Genomic DNA, 25,302 nt, shown 5'->3' with positions numbered 1-25,302 from the left:
TGGTGGCACATAGCCCAATTAAATTCTGCTATCCCTGTACTTGCTACATAATGGCTCAGCTCATTAGTCAGTTGTTTAAACAGACAAGTCAATCAGTCCGAAATAAATGCTGTGCTTTAATAAACTTCTCCCCTTTGCTGCTTGTCTTAAGTAGTCCTTAATGATGCTAATTGCTGCCGATCAGTTAGAACTGGGAGCATCTTTGTGCATGTGCGGTTTTCAAAAACCCAGTGCAAACCTGTTCAGTAGGTGTTTGCAGCTGTTCAGCATGAATCAAACAGGCTGGATGATCAACTCATGTCTGAATGACACCTTCAAACACTTTAAGTTCAACTGTCGAACATGTTTGGCAAAATTAACAACATCCTCATCCCTGTATACACTACATTCATGCCATTATTTTTCACATTCTGCTAGTTGCAATTTTCTTAAACATTCTGGGGCAGATCCTATGTAGCAGCTCTAGGTAAAGGAGAGCTGTTCCCCTCTCCCACTATAGCCAGCTGTGCCCCACAATGGTGCCTCTTGAAACTGTCAGTGGGTCCCCAGAAAGGGGGGGGGGGGCAAAATGGATACCTGCAGGGTGAAAACACCAAACAGCACCCTTCTCTTCTGTATGCAGGAGTACTTTCTGCAAGTGGAAAAGGAGAATAAAATCCAAGTTTACAACAGTGAATCAGTTGAGTTGTGATAAATTTAACCCAGACTAGCAATTAGGAATACACATTTCTAATATTAACTATGAAAATCCAAACTGCATTATCTATTTTTAATACATTAAAATTAAGCCTATCTCTAAAAATGCTAGATGCTCATTTTTGGAAATAGTTATTCTGGTGCCCTGCTCCCCACTTTTCAGAGGTGGATGAGGTAATGGAAGGGAAGCAGGAGGGACAGCAAGAATGTGTCTCTGCAGTGATAGGGGCATCTTCCAGCTAGTTAGATGTTCCCACTGAATAGGTTCATCCCGATGAGTATTCCTGCTTCCCATTAATCATTGTTTGGACTCAGTGGCTTGGTGAGGCTACATCATTTTTTCCGGTAGTCCAGTTCCTCTGAGCTTTTGGATTTATTTTACTCTGCCAAATCTATTTCTGCCCGTGACCATCCATGCTAAATATTCTTTCCTTTTATCCCTTAGAAGCTATCTTGAGCAGCATATATCTAGTGTTGGAGGGATACAAGGACTGAAACAAATCTTGCCACTGACAGTGTAGCCTTGGGGCCCCTATCGCTTAGTAAAAAAGGCATTATGTCAGTCACAGGCATTGGATTTCTATGTTAAAAGGGGGAAAATATAGTGCAATCGAAGTTCCTCGTAAAAGCGGCATTCCAAAAGGGCATGAGCTAATGAGTCAATAGAGCCAGAAGAGCAAGGGCAGATCCTGTCTGAGTATGGTATATTCAGAATTCTGCCCTGCATTACCATAGAAGGGTTAGCATTCAATCTAGCCAAGCAAAAAGCTCTACAGAGACGAGGAGTGATCAGATAATATGTATAGGCAGGCAGACCACGTGGAGGGGGTATTCCAAAGAACTGGGATGAACAGACACGACGAGCACAAAAAGTAGTGCTGTTATAATCGAGCTCTTTAATGCACTTTTTAATTTTGGTAAAAGCTTCAGTTTTCCCAAGATCTAATAACATATCCTGCGAGAAGCCCAACAACAGTTTCTCATCTAAGATTTTTTGCCATGAGGATTTAAAAGGGTCATGCTTCAGAGAAGCTAGGAACCCCTCAGTGCTAAAGCACAGTTTAAGGTGTAGTTTAAAGGCGGCCAACCACGCCCTAGCTTCAAGTGACATTTGGCCAAACTCAGAGCGAAGAGTAACACCAGCAGCACATCAAGGGGCATTTAGGAGTTTTCGTAAGAACTGAAGCAGTGGACGATCTATAGATTCATTGATGACTGTTATCCAGATAGCAACACCAAAAAGGATAATTGGGGTAATTTTCACATTAAAAACCTGAATAGCCCCTGGAATATATTTGCCACCTTTGGTGTGAAAAAAGTTGACAATAGCACCAACCCCAGGTTTAATTTTGTTGGACACTGCTTTTTGATGGGCATTCCAATTTAGGTTATGGGAAAAAGGAATGCCGGGGTAAACAAACTCCTTGACTTGGTCAACCTCAAAGCCATCTAATACCCAGCGAAAAAGAGGCATTTTTCTCCTCTTAGTGAAAATTATATGCTAAATATTCTAACATATTATCTCATGTATATTTTGCAACAGATATGTAATGACTCATGAGGTAGAAAATCTATTGGTGTAAATTATACAAAAGAGTATGAAAATAGTATTTTAAGTGGTTTAATTTTTAAAAATAAAATCTTAAAATATATAACCACAGTGAACTGTAGTTAAATGTTAACAGTCTGGCTCCTATTTGTGTTCTTTACAGCTCTGGAAGGAGAAAAAAAGGACCTTTTAAAACTATCAAATTTGGGACCAACATTGATCTTTCTGATGACAGAAAGTAAGTTGAATTATATGTATGAGAGACTAAACTGTTCAACACACCAAACTTGAATGTTCTGTTGTATTGGCAGTACTGATTTAACTCACCTCTTAGACCTACATCGCCTAATTATTCTAGACACCTTCCTTGAACAAAATAATTGACATTGAGCGAACCTGCTGAGTCGGACCCAAAGGTCTATCCAGTCTAATACTTTGTTTCCAACAATGGCCAGCTAGTTTTATTCTTTTAAATTGCGATAAAAACTACATAAATAATATTAAAAAGCCAAAAGTTGTTCAGACATAAAATTTCAAAACAAATATTATATGACATTAAAAATCTGAGCTGCAATATGTTCATATAAACTGTCCTAGTATTGTTTACTGTTTATCCAGGTTTGAGAAAAATACTGAAAAAAAGATGGCCCTACATTAGTTCAAGCATATTTAATTACATAACATTGTTATGTATTTTCAGTACAGTTTTGTGTACCGTATATACTCGGGTATAAGCCGACCCGAGTATAAGCCGACCCCCCAAATTTGAGGCTAGAAAAGGGAAATTCTTATTGACCCACGTATAAGCCGAGGGTCAATAAGAAATTCCCTTTACCGGTAATGCTGCGCTCTAAAATGGCGGCCGCCATTTTAGAGCGCAGGGATGGTCTTGCCCCTGCCCCAGGCCGCCCTCCCGCCGCCCTCCCGGGCCCTCCCAACCCACCCCGACCCCAGTGCCATCCAAGGGGGGGAGGGGGAAGAACCCCTGAACCCCCTACTCACCGGGAGAGGCGCTCTAAAATGGCGGCCACCATTTTAGAGCGGGAGGAAGAGGCCCAGAGAAGGCCCGCTGGAGACCCGCGGATCAGCTGTAGAGCAGGAGGACCACCCCTGGTGAGGTGGGCGAGGTGGGGGGGAAGAAACTGCCGCTGCCGCCACACAGTAGAAGGCGCGGTGCGGTGGGGGTGGGCTGGGGGGAATCAGCTGGCCGGGGGGAGCGCGCTGGGGGTGTGGGGGGGAGCGCGCTTTACCAGCTGGTCGGCTGGAGCGCCCTGGAGCGTGCTGGGGGGGTGGGGGGGAGCGCGCTGGGGGGAGCGCGCTGGTCGGCTGGAGCGCGCTGGGGGGGTGGGGAATCAGCTGGAGCACGCTGGGGGGGTGGGGTGGGGAATCAGCTGGAGCGTGCTGGAGCGCGCTGGGGGGGTGGGGGGAGCGCGCTGGGGGGTGGGGGGGAGCGCGCTGGTCGGCTGGAGCGCCCTGGAGCGCGCTGGGGGTGGGGTGGGGAATCAGCTGGAGCGCGCTGTGGGGGTGGGATGGGGAATCAGCTGGAGCACGCTGGGGGTGTGGGATGGGGAGTCAGCTGGAGCGCGCTGGGGGGGTGGGGTGGGGAATCAGCTGGAGCGCGCTGGGGGGTGGGGAATCAGCTGGAGCGCGCTGGAGCGGGGTGGGGGGGAGCGTGCTGGGGGGTGGGGGGAATCAGCTGTCCAGGGAGAGCGCGCTGGGGGGGTGGGGGGGAATCAGCTGGCCGGCGGGAGCGCGATTCAGGCGGCTCCGAAGGAGAAACCACCCAATTACCGTATTGACCCGTGTATAAGCCGAGTTGGGATTTTTCAGCCTTTTCTGGGGGCTGAAAAACCCGGCTTATACACGAGTATATACGGTATGTTTAGCTGTACTTAACACCTAAAGATACTGGGTGCCTTTACCTACATTTACACATACTACTATGGATTCAGAACAATGGGGAACCATTCGTTCTTCCCATTTTTTAAAGTGAGATCCTTGCCTAGCCACTCCTGCCGAAGTTCAAATAGCTTTTCCAGTTTCTGTCTGAATATTGATCTCATGAAATCATTTTTGTCTTTGGTGATGTTTATTAAGCTCTTGGAGAAGATATTTAATTCCTTCTGGTTTGTGGTTAGAAATGCTTTAATTAGTCTAATCAGAAAGCATTCTTTCTCTGGGTATGAGCAGAGAGACATTACAGTAGTTGGAGTAGTGAAATACTAAGATCATGAAGTGGAAAGACAGCCTTACTCAAGGGAAAGTGCACCTACTCCTTTTCTGTTCTGGCTTAGTACTAGGAAGTTGTATTAAGCCTTGCCTCTCTGCTAACTCAGTTCCATAGCCTTACATACCTTTTATTTACTTTTTTGGCTGTTTTATTTATTTACCGAACTTATATGACACTTTCAAAGCAGTGTATATTAAACGTAAACTTTTTTTAAAAGCTAAATTGAATAAAATAATACATAAAATCCAAAAACAGTTGAAACAGCTTATCAGCAATCCCCTACCTTCCCAATCTGTTGCCAGAATTGTCATGCAGTTGCCAGATGACTAACAGCCCATTCCTGAGGGTCAGAAAGCTGTGCCGTGGTAGGGAGAGGCTCAGCAACAGTGCAGGCGGGTGGGCTCCTAAGGGATTTGAAGCGGCGTGGGATGGCGAGGAGAGGGAATTTCGAAAATGAATGCTCGATGTTTGACAGCAGAGCGGCGCCATGGCTGTGAAAGCTGGGCAGAGCAGGAGGCCTCAGCTCCTCAAGGCCAGCAGCCAGAGGAGGGGCATCAAGGGGGTAGGGTGGAGCATTCACCAGGAGTAAGAGGGGTTGGGCGGCGACGGCTGCCAGACGTTCCTGCCTCCTCTGTGTGGACTAGTGGGAAAGGACGGGGTGGAGTGGTGGCGCCAAGAGGCGGGACTGGGCCAGGAGGGACAGGACAGTCCCCGTTCATGAGTAGCAGTTTGTGTTGGGACAGGGGTGGGGTGCGCCTTTCCATTCTTCCCGACCCATGTGGCCCATTGATGGCTTTCTACCCAGACAGCCCCTCAAGACTCTCCCAGACATCAGCCCCGGTCTCAAGTGGCTTGGCAACCCCGTGGACTTGGGCCCAGGAATCGGGGGACTGGGAAAATGGGAGGCTAACGTCTCGAGCAGCGGCGTGAGGAACTCCCACGGCCACAGCCGTGTGTGGACGCATCACCGACAGCATGGTGGGGGACGGGATCCAGAGGGGGGGCTGCCAGAGTGTGAGTCAGGGTCTCCAGGGCCCCCAGCACTGCCCCTCCACCATGGTCTGAGTCACGGCGTGCAAGGTGGGTAGACAGCCTCTGGAGGCAGTCACCTCGGTGGCCAGCGTCTCCATCCAGCTGTCTGCCCGATCAGTGGTCTTCTGCCACTCTCGGCCGGCCTCCAATCGCCTTCTCTCTTAAGATAGCCCACATGGAGGAGAAGGCTGGGGGATGCCTTGCGCAGGCCCTCTTGGCTGTCCCTCCCCCTCTCCTGTCCCATCCTCCTGTCCCCTCCCTGTGTCCCCCTGGTCTTGAGGCCGTGGTTGCCTCTCTCTTGCTGGTGGGCCCCCAGTGGAAGGGTGGTGTGATGGAGGTGGGGCCCGCCCCTCAGGCAGCTCTCCATTCCTGGTAACCATTTCTCGTTTGGCACCAATCCCAGCCCATTCCAGCCCCTGACCTTGCACTAGGAGTACTTGGCCCCCACCTTCTATTGCTGGGAGGTCGGGCACGGAGTGTGGGAGGGTAGAGTGGAGCGAGGGGACACGTTTATCACGTGGAACGTTGAGGATCTGGCTGCCGCTGACGGGGCCAGGGGCAGAGGTCACCTCAGCATATGGGTTTTCCCATAGCCGTGAGGCCTCTTTTTTGGCCAGCTGAGTTGCTAAGGCCCCTAACTACAGAGAGGAGAGGGTGAGGAAGAGGCCATGGAGCCAGAAGGGGTGTTCTATGCCTGGGCAGGGTCTGGCGGAAGAGCTCCATCAATAGGGGGGTCCGTTCGGGGGCTGAGCATGGAAAGGATGTGGGCCCTCCCCGACACCCTGGCAGCAAGCTGGAGACCACAGAAACCCCTTGTGGCTTGCGGAAATCAACACTCCCATGTATACAGAGGATGCCAGATGAGGCCAGCCCATTAGCAGCATGACTGTTGCCTCCCATCGCTCCACCCCACCCAGACCACTCTAGGGGGCTGTCCCTACCCACAGTTAGTTGTGCATCTCCCGATGCTTGCAGCTGGGCCACTGCGCCTGAGAAATTGCCATTCCTCTGAGTGGCCACACTAACATTTCGCCCACCCACCCCCACCTTCTCACCTGCACCCTGCCGAGCCTCTTCTTGATGACCTGTGGAAGGAAACCAAAGGCCAGTATGCAGGGAATGCAGTCTTTATAGTGGGGAAAAGGTCGGGAAGGGAAAAAGATATGCTGGTGGGCTCTCCTTGGTGGGCAGGGGGTGGCCAACTCTGAAGCTGCGCCGGATAGAGGTGGGAGACTCAGGCCCGGTTCCTGCTGTGGTGCTCCCCAGCCCTCCCTATGGTCATTGCAGCCGCCATGTGGAAAGCAGAGAGAGGGACGCGGTCACAATGCAACATGAGGATGGAGGTGGAGCTGCCTCCTCCCAGCGGATGGGTGGCCCCGTCTCAGCGGCCCAACACTGAGTACCGGCAAGAGGAGGCCTATTCGGTGGAGCCTACTGTGGACGGGTTCATCGGGGCGAGTAGGGACGGAGTGGGGGCACACAGCCAGACAACCCGTGGTCCTGGTAGCTCTAACCCTGACATGGCCTCGCACACATGAGGACATTCTCGGATCTCCTGGCAGCAGCCCACACCCCTGGGAGGCGACAGCGGAGCAGCTTCTTGTGCCAGCGACAAGAGAGGAGACAGAGGGCGACAGCCCATGGAAGCATGTGTCCAGGGAATGCACCCAGACCCCACAGGTCCGTCTAATCTCCCACCTGGGCGAGAGCCCCCAGTATGGGCACCAGATCAGGGATGGCAGGGTGGAGAGAGGCTTGCAGGCTGCGTTGTCCTCACCTGTTCAACAGGCTGCTGTCAGGTCAGCCAGAGATGACTGGGTGCCAGGCAATGGGGTGCAGATGGGCCAGGATGACAAGTCAGATCTTGGAGGGTCGTCAGAGGCCTGGAACTCGGTGCGGAGGAGCCATGGAGCCCCAGCTGGCCCCTCTGCAAGGCAAGAGACAGATAAATGGCCACCTGTGTCAGGCTGAGGTCTCGATGCCCGGGAACCATTGGTGGGTCCTGATCGGGCTGGAGAACCTGCGGGTCAGCAGGTTGATCAGGGACAGGCTCCAGCCTTTCCCCTCCTGTATTGGAAGCATGTGACCCAGGTCCCCACGTCAGCAGGGGCATCAGCTGAGGAGGCTTCTTGCAGGCCGCGATGCCATGATTGGGGCGCTAGCTCAACAGGTCAGGGTCAATGCCTGGCTTCATGGGATCCCCCAACAGAGAGGGCAGCCAAGGCATCGGATACTGGACAATGTGATGGTCAAAGGCACGGGTCAAACAAGAAGTGGCACTTATGAGAGGGCCCCCTCCCAGGCGCGTCCCCACACATTGGGGGCATGGATCCAAACCCTGTGCAACCTCATTGGCCCTGCAACAGCGTGGGAAACACAATCGCCTAATGGGAGTATGCCAGACCCAGAGGCACAGCTGAGATTGGGTTAGAAGGCCGCTAGCCACATGATGGATCCCAGTCGACCACCCTCACCTGTCAGTGGGCGAGCCACGGCGGGAGGTGGCCATTCTCTATCTCCACCAACCACCTGGCTAGTGCTGTCAAGTGGGGGGTTTCGCCCCTTGCTGGAGTGGCTGGGGCTTGGCCATGCCGCACCAATCAGCAGGAACTGCGCATGTTTCAGATAAGGCTGCAAAATGGTTTGAAATAGGTACGGTATACGTGAGGTTGTTAGCAGGAGCAAAGTAGACTCCAATCCTGTTTTGTTTAGACACTGGAGGGGAGATTGGATTACCCTGCTCATGCATGTTTGCAGACTCTCATCTTTTTGCACACCTATTTTACACACTTGTTTTTTTAACCTACACAGAGATTCAGGCTTCAATGCTCTGTCTGACACAGCCAAGCTTTGTCAGTTGCCAAAGCCTTTAAGAAGCCTAGTTTGGGGAATTTGATGAATTCACACTGGTAAATGCCTCCAATATAATAAAGGACTAAATCAAAACAGTGGCAGATACACATTTTGCTAGGCACTGACAGCTGGATGCAGCTATCAACAAGTTTTCTTCCCCTAATTACAGGAGATCTTGACAAGAGGCTTAGATATAACACCAGCAGCTACAGATCCCACGCAATTGTAAACAGTCTGAGTTCAGAAAACAGCAACATACAATGAATTAGACTGCCCTCTTTCTCCTTGTAGACAGGAAACTTCCCACGGAGTCACCGCAGCAAGTGATAGTTTTTTTTTAATAGAGCTCCATGTATTATCGTCCGCCTTCCTCATCACCATCTTGCAGACCCCCTTCTACCATCAGTAGCTCAAGCTGTTTCTAACTCCACCTTGTTATTTCCCAATTTCTTTCTCCACTTGTGCCTCCTTTAAGCAGATTCATCACCTCTTTGTGATACCTAAAATAAATGCGCCAGTAGCTGTCTTCTCTTCTGCAGCTGTTCAGCCATAAATGGTAGAAGGAAAGTGGCTCTTAGAGTCACTTGGTAGGTGTAGCTCAGTGATAGAACACATGCATTGTACAATTGTAGCTTTTTTTTTTTGAATAAAATTTTATTGGTTTTTTAAATGTGGGGTACAGAAATTGAAAAAGGGATATTTGGAAGGAGAAAAAATCATAAACATAAGCAAGGTAAAACTTTGGGAGTTTCTCGTTTGTCAGAGTCGCAGGAGTATTTGTGAGTCTTCATGCTTGAATCAGCGGTGCATTCTGGGGACTTCCAGTGATTAGTTTCAGACTAGGGTTCACGGAAAGGTACTCCTGTATAGCATGATTGTGCATGCCAACAGTCAAGCAGGCATTCTTTTCCCACTTATGTCTGGAACACAGTCCTGTGCAATCTGGTTCTCGTGGCATCTCAGCAACTGCTTATCTTAGATGGCTTTAAGAGGGGATTAGACAAGATTCATGGAGGAAATCTCCAACAATGGCTTTTAGCCATAATGACTAATGGGAACCTCCATGTACAGAGCTGCATTTGATGATAATACAGTCTGCTAAACTGGTTAGTAGCAGTTTTATTTATATATTTAATTATTTGTGTACCACTTTCCTCCCCAGTGGGGACCCAAAGCAGCTTACTGTACAAGAAAAAGAAACAACTACAAGAAAGAGGAGAGGGGAGGCTTCTGATTACACAACACGTTTTCCTGTTTCATGACTGATCTTCCTGCCAGCCTTGAGACTGTAACCCTCAGGCTAAGAGCTGAAGGACAAGAGCCTTTCAGCTCATCTCTCTGGGCGCATCCAGGCCTTTTAATATCTGTGGAGCAGGAAGAGAACAGTCAGCTAGTGTCAGATTTCCTGGTTCATTTGTACAATGAGATCACTGAGTTCCTCATTTGGTAGGTCTCAACTACATAGATAGTCCTTTATCTGGCAGGGCTTCATGGGATCTGATCACAACTGATGCCTGTTTGGCATAGTGGAGAGTGAATTTGAAGAAGGCAGTAGTAACGCCCCTACTTAAGAAGCTATCCCTGGATCTGACTGATCTAGGCAACTACTACCTAGTTTCATATCTACTTTTTCTGGGGAAGGTAGTTGAAGCAGTGGCTAAACAGCTTCAGGTATTCCTGGATGAAATGTTGGCCGTTGACCCATTCCAGTCTTGATTCCAGCCTGGCCATTGGATGGCGACTGTGCTGGATGCCCTCACAGATTACTTCCGATGACGGTTGGATCGTGGCTGATCTCTTACCTCCATGGTCGGGGACAGAGGGTGGCACTAGGGGAGAGGACCTCCACCTGGCATCCTTTAGTGTGTGGGATGCCCGAGGGAGCAATCCTGTCCCTAATGCTCTTTAATATCTATATGTTCCCCCTCATACAGCTGGTTCAGAGTTTTGGGCTGGGGTGCCATCAGTACACTGATGACACCCAGCTCTTCCTGTTGATGGACGGTTGACCAGATGTCCTCCCAGATACATTGGCTAAATGCCTGGGGGCTGTGGTGGAATGGTTTGAGCAGAGATGCCTAAAATTGAATGCATCTAAGACAGAGATCCTGTGGCTGGGCCGGAGTGTACCGGATCAGGCAAAAGTTTCTCCTACTCTTGACAAAGTTCAACTAACTCTGTCTACCTCCACCAGGAGACTGATCCTGGATGCCTCCCTTTCTTTGGAGGCCCAGGTCACTAATGATCCATCTTTGCTAGGCCCGTCAACTTATGCCCTACCTGTCCTGCTCTGACCTAGCCACTGTAATCTATGCAGCAGTCACCTCCAGACTAGACTACTACTACACTCTACACAGGGCTACCCTTGAAACTGCTCCGGAAACTATGATTGGTCCAGAATGCAGCTGTGTGGATCCTCACAGGAACTCCCTGGAGGGCACACATTCAACCTGTGCTCCGCCAACTGCATTGGCTTCAGATCGCTTTCCAGATCGAGTTCAAGGTATTAGTGCTTACCTTTACAGCCCCAATTGGTCTGGGACCTTTTTATTTGTGGGACCACCTCTTCTGTTGTACCCCCCAAAGAGCTTTATGCTCCTCTTCTGACAATCTCCTGGTTATCCCCAGCCCAAAGCCCCTCTGGTTGGCCTCAGTCAGGGCCACAGTCTTTTTGGCCATGGCCCCTGCATGATGGAACTCTTTGTCCAAGGAGACCCAGTCCCTAACGGATCTTTTCCAGTTCCAGAGATGTTCCGCCGAGCCTACGGTTGAGGACAGTGAGTTTACATCTGTGGCATTCTGTTCACTGGCCTGGACCTGTACGCTTCCCTCCCACTTGCTTCTATTCCTCCAGTCTCTCCCCCCAGCCTCCTTCTTTCTTTGTTTCATTCAGGACGGGCTTATCATTATTCCCCCATGCTGTCTGAAATACAATCTGAACGTTTCAGTATTGGGGGTTGACAGATGTTAAGGCATCATTATTTTAAAGTTGTATCTTTGCTGAAGTTTTATATTTGTTTTTACTGAAGATCTGTTTTGTTGTTGTATATATTTTATATTTGTTTTTACTGAAGGTCTGTTGTTGTTGTTTTTTTGGTAAACCCTGAGTCCTGCTTTGGCAGGGGGGAGCGGAATATAAATGTTGTTGTTGTTGTTAATAATAATAATAATATCTGTGTCACAAAATAGAAGTAGAAGGCTTTCTGGAGCTTGCTACTATTTTCCTAGTATATTGCTGAAATATTTATCTAGTAAATCTGAATTATGTAATAATAGCATCCTGTAGTGACCTGGGATTCACTAACCCGTTCACTACGTAGAATGGATCTGGAGAACAACTGCATGGTACAAGTATTGTAATAAAGGGTCATAATAGAAAATGTGTATTGACTAGAGTCGCCACAGAAGCAGTGTCTGCAACAGGAAGAATGTTGGTCAGAATAATGTAAAAAAAAAACTTTTTGCTACATCTGCCCCATCGGGGGTCTTATGCTGCCCCTAATGGTTGAACATACCTATGCCCACTGGATGGTGGTGATTTGAATGACCTGGCATTAACCAGCAGCAAAATCAGTTGTAAGATTACACCAGACCAAACTCCAGCATCTGCCTTGAGTCTTTTGGAAAAAGTTGGAATATAGTTGCTGTAAAATAAATAAAAATAAATGTCCTGGTGTGAGAAGAAACCTAATCAGGACCAAAATACAGAGATGACTGGAGGCAGCTTCCCCTTTCTCATTCTCTCCACAGTGCCATTTTTCATCTTGGCTGGCACTGTTTCTTCATGTGCTGCAGTCCTTATACCCAGTGCACACATTTAGATTTTTGTTCTGTTTAGCACATACAAACATAACAGGCAAGTTTTAAGGGACTGTAGGAGGAGGTGGTTGTTTTTTAATTTCCCTGAAATTCTCATGAGTCTGTTAATTTGTCACTTTACTACAGGTGGAAGTTGCAGCTCCATGAACTGACAAAGCTTCCTGCTTTTGTACGTGTTGTATCAGCTGGAAATCTCCTCAGCCATATTGGTCATACAATCTTGGGAATGAATACGGTGCAGTTATATATGAAGGTACCAGGTAGCAGGACACCAGGTAAATAATAGAAATATTGTAGTTGGATCATGGCTACTTGTCTGTAGAGTTAAACCCTCAGTTTTTAATCCTTGTGTCTTCATTTTGCAGTTTGCTTAACAATAATAATCTTTCTTTTATTTTTTTTTACAAGTAACCAGCCCTTGCAGTTGGTTCTTGTTTTTAAATAAGTTTATAAAGGGCTGAATCCTGAATGTTGGTAAATCTGCCTTTTTTACCAGTGAAGCTCTGCCCCCAAAAGGGAGAAGAATAACAATTTTTCCTGTTCTGCTGCCTAGTGACCAGCATAGTTATTATTATTCCATGCAAGTCCTGTAATTCCAAGAATCAACTTTTTGGGGTCAGAAATGGCGTGGGGGGGTGAGGAAGATATGCAACTATCAAAGCTTCTCACTGATGAATAGCTGGATCCAACCCATAATTTTAAAATCCTTAGAGGATTATACATGCCATACCCTCCAAAATTCTGCAGGTGAAGATAGGTAAGACCTGGGAGCCTGGGATGATGATCTGTCGGAAAATCATAAATCAATGTGTAAGGACAACAGAATTCAGACAAATATAAAGCACACACAGCATATTGACTAAGTGACAAAAACAGGAGACCAAAGTCACTGAAAAAGAAGTCAAATCCATAATATCATAAATAAATAAAGCATTTATACCCCGTCGAGGGTATCATATAACATGTTTGTCCTATTTCACAGCTGAGGATCACTGAGGCACAGACAGTTAATCCATGATACCCTCGTATTGTTTATTGGATGTCTTTGTTGTGTGAACTGATTTTATATTTTGCAGTCAGCTTTGAGACTCACCGAGAAAGGCAGACTATAAATGAAGTAAATAAAATTTATATACATTGCTAGCAGCATACTTAGCTCTGAACGGCTTGCACAGATCAGTTGGTGCATCTATGCCAGAGAATTTTTAAGCACAAACTTGATACATATATTTTCTTCTCCACCACCCCCAGTTTAACAGTCACACAGTTTGTCTCCTTTTATGGATGGTGAGCACTTGATACAAGTGATACAGTCAAGTCTGTTCAAGCAATTTTAAGCATAGTTCCTCCATCACATTGTACTCCGTTTTATAGATGAGCAACATTGAGATACGCGTTAAAATTCATTTTTACCAGTGTCTAATTATGTCCATTTTACAATTTGATTCACAATTTGATTCATAACAGAGGGCATTGAAGGTGGACTGCATTTGTGCCAGGATTCAGCCCCAAAACCTGCTTTATTGTTGGCATATGTAACAACAGAATGTACCCACCCCATCCTAAGAATTAATATATGAAACAGAGTTTAAGGGAAAGCCGTCAAACACAAATTTTAAGGCTAGCACACAAAATCACCTATGGTAGGTGATTTACCCTGTATCCCTAGCACATACAAATCTACAATGCCATCGCCAGTCTTATTGCAGGTCTTGCAGACATGCTAAATCTTACTCAGTGCACATGCCCTCTGCCTACCCTCACTCACCCAGCAACTTCTCCTGCTTCCTCACATGCTCAGTGATCTCTGCCTGGAGATGTAGTGAAAGACAGAGGGAAAGTAAACACCAAAATCTTTCAAGCAAGTGTTCATAGAACTGGAGCCTAAAGCATTGACATGTACAGGGATGATTCTTGCATGGAAGAGCATCTGTCCATGCTTTCCCTTCCTCCGCAGCCTTGTGACCCCCCCCCCCCCCCACACACACACACACACAAAGCTGTGCTGGAGGTCAGGGGGCTGCATGAGGAAAATACCTTAGGACACATTTTAAAAATCTGGGGACTTGCTTCAAAATTTGTGCCTTAAGATATTTTCAGATCAAAGAAGTTGATATTGATTCTTTCAATCCTTGTATCAACCATAAAGTAAATTGATACATACTTCTTTGCCCAATTTGCATTTTAACACAGCATCATATCTGTTAGAAAATCTCTTGATCCTATTTAGAGGAAATGATTGGCTTAACTAAAAATGCTGTGGTTTACTTTTTATTGTCACGTGCATGTCCTTGCTTCATATAGATTAGACTACTGCAATATGCTGTACGTGGGGCTGCACCTGAAGTGTGTCCGGCAGCTACAATTAGTGCAGAATACTGCAGCCAGAACTCTGACTGGAGTGGGTTATAGAGATCATATCACTACAGTCTTGGTCCACCTACACTGACTCCCAGTTGCTTCTGGGCCCAATTCAAGGTGCTGTTATTAACCTTTAAACCTCTATACAGCTTGGGGCCAGCATACCTTAAAGACTGCCTTCTCCCATATGTATCTACCTGATCATTATGGTAATCTTCGGAGGCCTTGCTTCAAGTGCAACCCTGAACTGGGTGGAAAGGTGAAATAAAAATGTTTTAAAGAAAATAAAATAGATTGCTCAAGGTCAAAATTGTTACTTGCTCATGATATAAGTCAGAGCTCTTGAAATGGAAATTAATTTTTGAATCTCTTGATACAGTAAATTCTAGCTCAGCTTGGAATTACTGTAATTACTATTCATATGTAAAGCCAGATTAGTACTATAAATCGTAACTACTTGTTTTTTTCTCCTTATGACTTTCAGGTCATCAAGAAAATAATAACTTCTGCTCAGTCAATATAAATATAGGTCCAGGGGATTGTGAATGGTTTGTTGTTCCAGAAAATTATTGGGGTGTCATGAATGACTTCTGTGAAAGGTACATTCTGTATTTTACATCACAGTATATCTTTTTTGGAGGGTAGTGCTAGTAGTGCTAGATGTGTATCCTTCCATTGTGACCTTCTATGCATAGTAAAAAATTAAGTGGAAATGCATTGTTATTTAGACCTAGATCAGGTTAAAGTTCATATAGGTAGTCTGGTAGATAGTGCTGGGGAGGAGCCAGTGGTTGTGGTGCATGTTGGCACCAACAACGTGGGGAAATGTAGTCCGGATGTTTTGGAATCCAAATTTAGGTTGCTAGGCAGGAGACTAAAAGCCAGGACCTCCAAGGTAGCTTTCTCAGAAATGCTTCCTGTTCCACGTGCAGGACCAGCTAGGCAGGCACAGTAGGTGAGTCTCAATGCGTGGATGAGACTGTGGTGCAGGGAAGAGGGCTTTAGATTGTAAGGAACTAGGCAACATTTTGGGACAAGCCGGGCCTATACAAAAGGGATGGGATGGAACCAGACTGCTGGCGCGTAATATAAAAAAGGTGGCAGAGCAGCTTTTAAACTGAACCTGTGGGGGAAGCCGACAGGAGCTGAGAAGCATCCGGTTCGGGCAAACACATCAAAACAAACAATAAGAAATTCTTTAAGTATATTAGGAGTAGGAAACCAGCTAGGGAAGCGGTTGGACCATTGGATGACAATGGGAGTAACAAAACTCTAAGGGAGGATAAAGCGATTGCTGAAAAACTAAATGAATTCTTCTCATCTGTCTTCACTGTTGAAGATACAGGGCAGATTCCTTCTCCTGAACAGAGATTTGGGAGAGGGGAAAATGAGGAACTGAGGCAAATAGTGGTAACAAGGCAGGAAGTCCTAGAACGTCTTGTGAGCACTTGTCCCATGACAATCCCTGAAACACCATCCACAGAAAAGGAGTCCAAAATAGAGTTGATTTATTAGGAAAAGTCTGTTGGTGTTTGGAAGAAGTATCAGACACCCCAGAAGCGAGTGAATACTGCAGAGTCAGCACGTATACAAAAGTGCTATTTTATTTCACAGTGTCAAAGTGCTTCGCAAAGCATCCACTTCTCACAACCCACAACCAAATACATATATGTTACACTTATATACATAACTGGCATAGTCTCCCAGCCAATCAACTGTTGGCTGCCTTGTCTCCAGGACCATCTAGCTCAGTCCAGTGCAAGCCTGTTTTTCTGCTCAGTCATTGAGCTGTCATGTGACATCACCAATCACCTGGCTGTCACTTAGATCTTTTACATCTGCTTGCCATGTGCAGTGTTACATGTCAACACTCCTCCTAGACTGACATTGCAAGCCCCAATGAATCCCGAAATTTTACAAATTTCTCCACAGGTAAACATTTAGTAAAAACATCAGCAATGTTGTCATTTGAAACACAATGTTCCAGTTTTATAAACCCATTGTTCACCGCTTCCCTGACATTGTTGTACCTTATATTGATATGTTTACTCCTAGTCCTAATGCCTAGGTCTCCTGCCAACTGCTGCGCTGCTGTATTATCACAGAATACCCTTACAGGCAGATTCCATTGCAGGCGTAAATCTTTAACCAGTTGTTGTAGCCACTCCAACTGTATCTCACAGTCACTAATGGCTGAGTATTCAGCCTCACATGTACTAGTGGAGACGTGGGTTTGTTTTAAAGACTTCCACATGATGAGGGCCCCATGCAGATACACTGCATACCCTGTAGTGGATTTCCCGTCCTCCCTGTCTCCCCAACTAGCATCACTGTAGACAGTGACTGGCTTCTCCTCATCAGCTTTGAGTTTTAATTTAGCTGAAGACGTGCCTTTCAGATACCTCAGCGTTCTCTTTGCTGCTATCCAGTCCTTTTCATAAGGACAAGCACACCTTTGACATAACAAATGCACAGCCATACAAATATCAGGTCTAGTCCAACAAGACAAGTACAGTAATGACCCCACCAGGGACTGATATAACACCTTGTTGTGGAACTCTTTGTCATCCACCTCCCGGGCATACCCTGTTGTCATGGAGGTATCGGTGCATTTGGCTTCTGCCATTCCAAATTTAGTCAGAAGTTGTTCAATTTTCTTGGTTTGGTTTAATTCAAAACACTCCTCTGAGTCTCTGGTTATTTCAACCCCCAGATAGTTTTGAATAGTCCCCAAATGCTTCATTTTGAACACACTCCCAGCAGCCTGTTTAAACCACTGCAATTGTTCCTCTGTGTGGAACATCAGGCAGATGTCGTCCACATAAACCACGAGCACACATTCCGTGTCACCCACGCATTTAGTGAACATGCAAGGATCTGCCACACCTTGCTTGAAACCTAGTTTGATTAAGGCCTTGCTAAGGCATTGTGACCATGCCCGAGCACTTTGTTTTAAACCATAGATGGCCTTATGCAGTCTCAGCACTCCCAGCTCATCTTTGCTTGCAAACCCAGGAATTTGCTCCATATACAACTCCTCACTTAGGCTTGCGTTGAGGTAGGCTGTAGTAAAATCAAAGTGATGCACCTGCATACTGTCCCTTGCAGCCTTGCACAGTGCAGCTTTTAATGACTCTGATTTTACAGTGGGGGCAAACACCTCGTCAAAATCCTGTCCCTCCCTCTGAGAATAACCCTTGGCCACAAGCCTGGCCTTCCTAAGGATTTTCCCATTAGGCAGATATTTGACGTACAGCCATCTGCACCCAATTGCTTTCCTTTGATCAGGCAGGTGAGTCAGGGAAAATACCTGGTTCTCTTGGAGAGAGTCATACTCTGACCTCATGGCTTCAAGCCAACCCTCCTTTTCCTTCCCTTCCAGCAACAACACCTCCTGGTAACTTTGTGGCTCTTTCACATACACATGATTAACATCGTTTGTTTCAAAACCATATCTTACAGGAGGAACTCCCTTGTTGCTCCTGCTTGACACTCTTGGCACAGGCCTTCCACCTTGTTCACTCTCTGATGAGGCCCTACTAGGAGATCCCTCCAGTTTCACCTCATACTCATCATGAGAGCTATCAGACAAAGGAAGTACCTGCTGAGACACCTGATGACCGTGAATCTTATCCCAATTATTGTCTTCACAGAAATTGGCTGATCTGCTATAACTCAGACAATTGTGCTCATTGGCAAACCTGTAGGTTTTCATGCCTGTTTGATACCCTAGGAAAGTGAGCTTTTTGGCTCTTGCTCCTCCTTTCCTTCTTTGGTTTAAAGGCACATTCACCCAGGCTTTCACCCCAAACACTCTAAGATAGCTTAGACTAGGGTCCTTTTTGTACAGTGTCCTGTAGGGAATATCATCTATGGACCTAGTCCAGATCCTATTAGAAATATAACATGCTGCCTTTAAAGCTTCTGCCCAAAAAGTCATAGGCAGGTCTGCATCTCGCAGTATGGCATACATTTTTGTTTGCAACATCCCACCATGCCTTTCTGCAATACCATTTTCCTGGGGGGTTGAAACATTAGCCACCCTGTGTTGCACACCTTGCTGCTGCAACCACTTGGCAAATGCATTTGACATGTATTCCCCACCAAAGTCTGTTTGTAAAGCGCAAAGCTCTTGACCAAGCTGCTTCTGTACCCTTCTAGCCCAGTACTTGAAGGTCTCAAATACATCAGACTTCCTTTTGATGGGAAACTCCCAGGTGAATCTACTGTGGTCATCTGTTATAATTAAAGCATAGCGGTTTCCTGAATGGCTCTCTCGGAAAGGACCTATGACATCACTATGACATAGCTTTAGAGCTCTTTCAGACCTTCTATCACTGTGTCTAGCTACTGGGTAGGCTTTAGATTTGACACACTTACAGACCTCACAGTCTAGAAACCTTTCACATTTTTTCACTTTCTCTTTACCCAGTAGAGATAGTGTTTTATTTATTGCCTCGTACCCGGAATGGGCCAGGCGTCTATGCAATAAGTGAATGCAGCTGTCATGCAAGCTTTGATTAAGTACTGTCTTAGCCTCCACATGAACATTCTCCACTACATACACATTATGACATAGCTTTCCTCTCAGAAGCACCTCTCCATTCTTTGCTATCTGGCATGATTTTTCAGCAAAAGTCACAGTAAACCCTGCATTATCTAATGCACAGACACTTAGCAAATTTGTCTCTATAGTTGGTACACAAAGCACCTTTTTAAATACATAGTCCAGTGCAGGGAACCTCACACTTCCCTCACACACCACATCAGCGTTCCATCCGTCGGCCAAGCTAACATGCTTCAGGTTGGAACTATTGGCATTCTGTAGCAGCTCTTCACTTTGACAAATGTTCTGAGAAGCTCCAGAGTCCAGAATCCACACGCCAGTAGAGTCATTAGTCTCTGTCCTCACCAATGACGCCTTCTGGCTTCTGGCTGCGCCTGCTGATGACTGCTCCCCTCGACTCTTTTTCTTGACGTCAGGGCAGTCGCGTTTTAAATGACCTTTTTGACCACACAAAAAGCATCTTCTAACTTTCAAAGCCACATGCTGTAAATCTGACGACAGGTGCTTTTTCTCTGCAAACTTTTCTTTGTTAGTGCAGTAATCCGTCTTCTCCTTTCCTCCCTCTGACCTGGCAGGCTTCCCAGAACCCGACGCAATCAATCTTTGCTCGTATTCTAACAGTCGCCCAGCCACAAATTGCCAGGTCAGCTGAGCTGATTCCAGAGATTCCAAAGAAGTAATTAGCATATTGTAATCCTCCAACAGAGAGCTTAATAATATGAAGACCTTGTCTTCCTCCAGCATGGCTTTCCCTCTCTGTTCCAACATTTGGAAGCACTCCGATAAAGAGTTCATGTATCTCTGAATAGAGACTCCAGGTAACAAAAGTGTCCGGTACATCCTTCGGGTGATAGCCATTAAAGAACCAGCTGTCTTTTGCACATAAACTTGTTTAAGGGAGTCCCATGCTGTTTTCGCTTTCAAGGATCTTGAAACATGCACGAGCTGGTCGTCCGCCACGCTCAGCATTATCGTAGCCAGTCCTTTTTCATCTTTAATCACGTCATGAGCTGTCTCTGGGTCAGGGGGGTCAGCAACATAAATCCACAACGCCTCTCTCTTGAGATAGTGCTGCCTTCGCAATGCCCAGACCTCATAGTTGGTGGAGGTGAGCTTATCCACAAGCAACGCCGTAGCCGCCTGTGCCATGTCGTCAGCACCCGGTACTTCAAGCTCTGTATCGCTCTCCTCCTCCGCCCCCAACAACTCACTGCCAGCAGATAGGCTCGCCTCCTCCTCTGCTCCCGACAACTCACTGCCAGCAGATAGGCTTGCCTTCTCCTCTGCTCCGTCTGAATTCACCTCAGACATTCACTCGCTCCCTCTGCAGTCCACGGTACTTGTTCCACAGATAAACCTCTGTCCAGAACCTCCAGCACCTAGCACAGTCGTTCTGGGCCCATAACCCTGTTGGTGTTTGGAAGAAGTATCAGACACCCCAGAGGCGAGTGAATACTGCAGAGTCAGCACGTATACAAAAGTGCTATTTTATTTCACAGTGTCAAAGTGCTTCGCAAAGCATCCACTTCTCACAACCCACAACCAAATACATATATGTTACACTTATATACATAACTGGCATAGTCTCCCAGCCAATCAACTGTTGGCTGCCTTGTCTCCAGGACCATCTAGCTCAGTCCAGTGCAAGCCTGTTTTTCTGCTCAGTCATTGAGCTGTCATGTGACATCACCAATCACCTGGCTGTCACTTAGATCTTTTACATCTGCTTGTCATGTGCAGTCTTACATGTCAACAGTTTACAGCAGCAAAAGTAAGTTGGCACGAATGAGAACTAAAGGCACGGCCTAAGGCCTATATGGAAGAGCATTGGTCATATCAAATAGCGGTGGCAGCCATGGCAACCCCCCCCCTACGAGAGCAGTTCCCACAGAGTTAGCGAGAGGAATTTGACAGTTAACAGGCCCGACCTTGGGCCGCACCTGGCGAAATCAAAACATGCATAGTCTGGCTGTCTCAGCAACGAGCAGGCCTGACATCCAGCTCCCCTTAAGGCCCCCCTCCCACTGTCCTGTGCACGGGCGCTGGTTTGTGAGGGTCCTGAAAATTACCCCAATTATCCTTTTTGGTGTTGCTATCTGGATAACAGTCATCAATGAATCTATAGATCGTCCACTGCTTCAGTTCTTACGAAAACTCCTAAATGCCCCTCGATGTGTTGCTGGCTTTACTCTTCGTTCCGAGTTTGGCCAAATGTCACTTGAAGCTTCAGTTCTTACGAAAACTCCTAAATGCCCCTCGATGTGTTGCTGGCGTTACTCTTCGTTCCGAGTTTGGCCAAATGTCACTTGAAGCTAGGGCGTGGTTGGCCGCCTTTAAACTACACCTTAAACTGTGCTTTAGCACTGAGGGGTTCCTAGCTTCTCTGAAGCATGACCCTTTTAAATCCTCATGGCAAAAAATCTTAGATGAGAAACTGTCGTTGTTGGGCTTCTCGCAGGATATGTTATTAGATCTTGGGAAAACTGAAGCTTTTACCAAAATTAAAAAGTACATTAAAGAGCTCGATTATAACAGCACTACTTTTCGTGCTCGTCGTGTCTGTTCATCCCAGTTCTTCGGAATACCCCCTCAATGTGGTCTGCCTGCTATACATATTATCTGACCACTCTGTAGAGTGGTCTCTGTAGAGCTTTTTGCTTGGCTAGATTGAATGCTAACCCTTCTATGGTAATGCAGGGCAGAATTCTGAATATACCATACTCAGACAGGATCTGCCCTTGCTCTTCTGGCTCTATTGACTCATTAGCCCATGCCCTTTTGGAATGCCGCTTTTACGAGGAACTTCGATTGCACTATATTTTCCCCCTTTTAATATACAAATCCAATGCCTCTGTGACTGACATAATGCCTTTTTTACTAAGCGATAGGGACCCCAAGGCTACATTGTCAGTGGCAAGATTTGTTTCAGTCCTTACATCCCTCCAACACTAGATATACGCTGCTCAAGATCAATTGATCAAGGAGCTTCTAAGGGATAAAAGGAAAGGAAAAGGTTTGTGAGGGTAAGCCGTATGGAATTGACGGACTAAACGAGGTGCAGAAACATCACGTGCGTGTACCCACTCATCATTCGCAGAACTGAAATGTTTCCAACCAACAAGATACTGGAGAGAACCATGATGGATACACGAGTCCAAGATTTTTGCAATTTCAAAATGTTCTTCCCCCCCCTACCATCACCGGCGGTTCAGGGAGAGGTTCAGGATGCCATTCTGGGAAAGGAACATGTGGTTTCAGCAAACTGATATGAAATACGGGATGGTTACGTCTTAATGATTTGGGAGCGAGAGTTCCACAGTTACTGGGTTGATGATTCGAGAAATGGGAAAGGGCCCCACGTATTTGGCACTGAGTTTGTTACACGGGTGGTTGGAACATAAATTCTTGGTGGACAAATAAACCATGTCTCCCACTGTATAGTCCTTCCCAGGTGAGCGATGTTTGTCAGCTTGAGCCTTGTATTTACGTTTGGCTCGTTCCAAGTTCTTTACCAGCCAAGGCCAGGTTGTTTGAATTGTGTGTGCCCAGTCAGCAATATCTTCACCTCCCTCCACCCTGGAGACATCAGTATGGCCAATGGGGCCGAAGTCCTGACCATACACGGCCCGGAAGGGGCTATACCCTGTGGACTGATTTACAGCATTATTGTATACATATTCAGCAAAGGGTAACAATTCAACCCAATCATCCTGGTGATAGTTAACATAACAACGCAAGTAGCACTTTAAGACAGCATTTACCCATTCTGTTTGGCCGTCGGTTTGGGGATGGAAAGCACTCGAAAGACCTTGTTCCACCCCCACCAGTTTTAGGAAAGCTTTCCAGAACTTGGCTACATAGCTACTTCCGCGGTCGCTGACCACCTTGCGCAGGAAGCTATGGAGTTGGAAGACATGTGACACGAAGAGTTTTGGGGTGGACGGGATACCTGCACAAGGGACGAGATGCACCTGTTTAGAGAACAGGTCAGTGATTACCCAAAGTAAAGTTTTCCTTTCACTGAGGGGGAGGTCAGTCATGAAATCCATTGCAATTACTTCCCAGGGTCTAGTGGGGGTCTCTAATGGTTGTAAAAGCCCGGGAGGTTTACCCTGGGACCTTTGACAGTAGCGCATACTGGGCAACTGCGGATGAACTAATCCATGTCGGTTCGCATGCCCCCCCCACCAAAACTGTCTCCGTAACAAATGCAACGTTTTTAGAAATCCAAAGTGCCCCGCGGTCTTGGCTCCTTGGACTAGCTGCAGAACCTCCTACGCAGTCCCTTAGGCACATACAGCTTAGAGTCTTTATACCAGTAACCCCCATGGTCAATCAGAGAAGCGGGGAGGGTTTGCGCAGAGAGTTCGGCTTGGCACTCGGAACGAAGAGAGTTCATAAAGGAGTCTGTTAGACCCACCCCATCTGGCGTTGTGGGTACTGTGTTGGCGGGCTCCACTGTGGGAGGGGAAGCTGGCGCCTCTGAGGGGGGTCGGACGGCTGGAGCACCTGGGCGGCCGGGCGCAGGCAAAGCTGGTGAAGGAGGCGAGGGGGGTGGAGCGCTCGGGCCGACCGACGTGGTGCAGCTTGGAGTTCCCCCCCACGCGACGACTCTGGCGGGAGCCGGGCTTGTGATCGGGTTAGAACCGCCAGAGTGGGCAGGAGACCTCTCTGAGCAGGAGTGAACAGGGACTCTGTGGGGCGTTCAACCTTGGTAGGGTATTGGGGTAGTCAGGATAGAGCATCCGCCAGGATAGTCTGCTTCCCTGGTACATGTTTTTAATACGAAGCGGAATTGAGCAAAGAAGTCCACCCAGCGTACCTGTTTCGCGGATAGTTTACGGGCTCCCGTGAGCGTCTCCAGGTTTTTGTGATCGCTCCACACCTCAAAAGGGACTTTAGAACCTTCCAAAAATTGTCTCCATACCGTGAGGGCATGGTGGACGGCGGCCGCTTCTTTTTCCCAGATCGCCCAGTTAAGCTGAGGCTGCGCGAACTTCTTAGAGAAGTAAGCGCACAGATGCAGAAGACCGTCCTTCCCTCGCTGTAGAAGTGCACCCCCCATTGCCACGTCTGAGGCATCAACCTGGACTATAAACATTTGCTCAGGATCAGGGTGTTTCAACACCGGTTCGGAGGTAAATAGTCGCTTGAGAGTATCAAAAGCAGTTTGGCACTGGGGGGTCCAATTGATTTTAGTCGAAGGCAACTTGGCTGCACTTCCCTTTCTCTTAGCCTTAAGGAGATCAGTGATGGGGAGTGCGACTCGAGCGAAGTTGGGGATGAAACCTCTGTAGACGTTAGCGAACCCAAGAAATTGTTGAACCTGTTTGCGGGTTGAGGGTGGCTCCCAACTGGTTACAGACTGCACCTTCTCAGGGTCCATAGTGAGACCGTGGTGTGAAATTATATAGCCCAAGAAAGTCAACTGTTTTTGGTGAAATTCACACTTGGACACCTTAGCACAGAGCTGATTATCTCTGAGACGTTGCAATACTTCCCTCACCAGGGCAACGTGTTCATCCATAGTTTTAGAGTAAATGAGAATATCATCTAAATAAACCACCACTCCTTTATATAACAAGTCATGTAGGATCTCATTAATGAATTGCATGAAGATCCCCGGGGCCCCTTTTAATCCAAACGGCATCACTAAGAATGCATACATGCCAAAGCAACTGGAAAAGGCTGTTAGGGGTACATCCCCATCCCGGATTCTGATTCTGTAATAAGCTTCTACCAAGTCTAATTTAGTAAAGATACGCCCCTCCTTTAGTTGCCCCAAGAGATCTGAGATCAGAGGAATGGGATAGGCATTGGACTGGTGACTGCATTGAGTTTCCGAAAGTCGATGCATAACCGCAAGTCACCCGTCTTCTTGTGCACAAATAAAGCGGGGGCCGAAGAAGGGGCGGTAGATGGTTGGATGAAACCTCGAGCCAAGTTCTTGTCCAAGAATTCACGTAACACTTTACGTTCTGAAGCGCTCATGGGGTAGATCTTACTCTTGGGCAGTTTCCCATCCCCCACCACCTCAATAGCACAGTCGGTTTTGCGGTGGGGGGGTAGTACATCACATTCCCGTACATCAAAAACGTCTGCAAAGTCCTGATATTCAGCAGGCAGTGGAGAGGAAGAGGGGGTGTTTGAGACTAAAGCCGGGGTTGATGGAGGTATAACAGCTACCTCGTGACG

At 47.1% G+C, this 25,302-nt stretch overlaps 1 protein-coding gene across 5 annotated transcripts in view; it reads left to right on the top strand.

The window, feature by feature from the left end:
* KDM6A (lysine demethylase 6A) overlaps window positions 1-25,302 on the top strand; it is a 334,756-nt gene that overhangs the window by 271,861 nt on the left and 37,593 nt on the right. For all 5 annotated transcript variants that reach the window (XM_056858360.1, XM_056858359.1, XM_056858358.1 and 2 more), the window contains 3 exons: window positions 2,409-2,483; window positions 12,306-12,454; window positions 15,025-15,139. In XM_056858360.1, the coding sequence (XP_056714338.1) occupies window positions 2,409-2,483; window positions 12,306-12,454; window positions 15,025-15,139 (339 nt within the window). The remainder of the gene's footprint in view (window positions 1-2,408; window positions 2,484-12,305; window positions 12,455-15,024; window positions 15,140-25,302) is intronic.

This window comes from Euleptes europaea, chromosome 12 (genome assembly GCF_029931775.1).
Source record: "Euleptes europaea isolate rEulEur1 chromosome 12, rEulEur1.hap1, whole genome shotgun sequence".
Classification (NCBI taxonomy): Eukaryota; Metazoa; Chordata; class Lepidosauria; order Squamata; family Sphaerodactylidae; genus Euleptes; species Euleptes europaea.
Note: the sequence above shows the minus strand (reverse complement) of the source record. Positions and strands in the feature narration are given on the sequence as shown.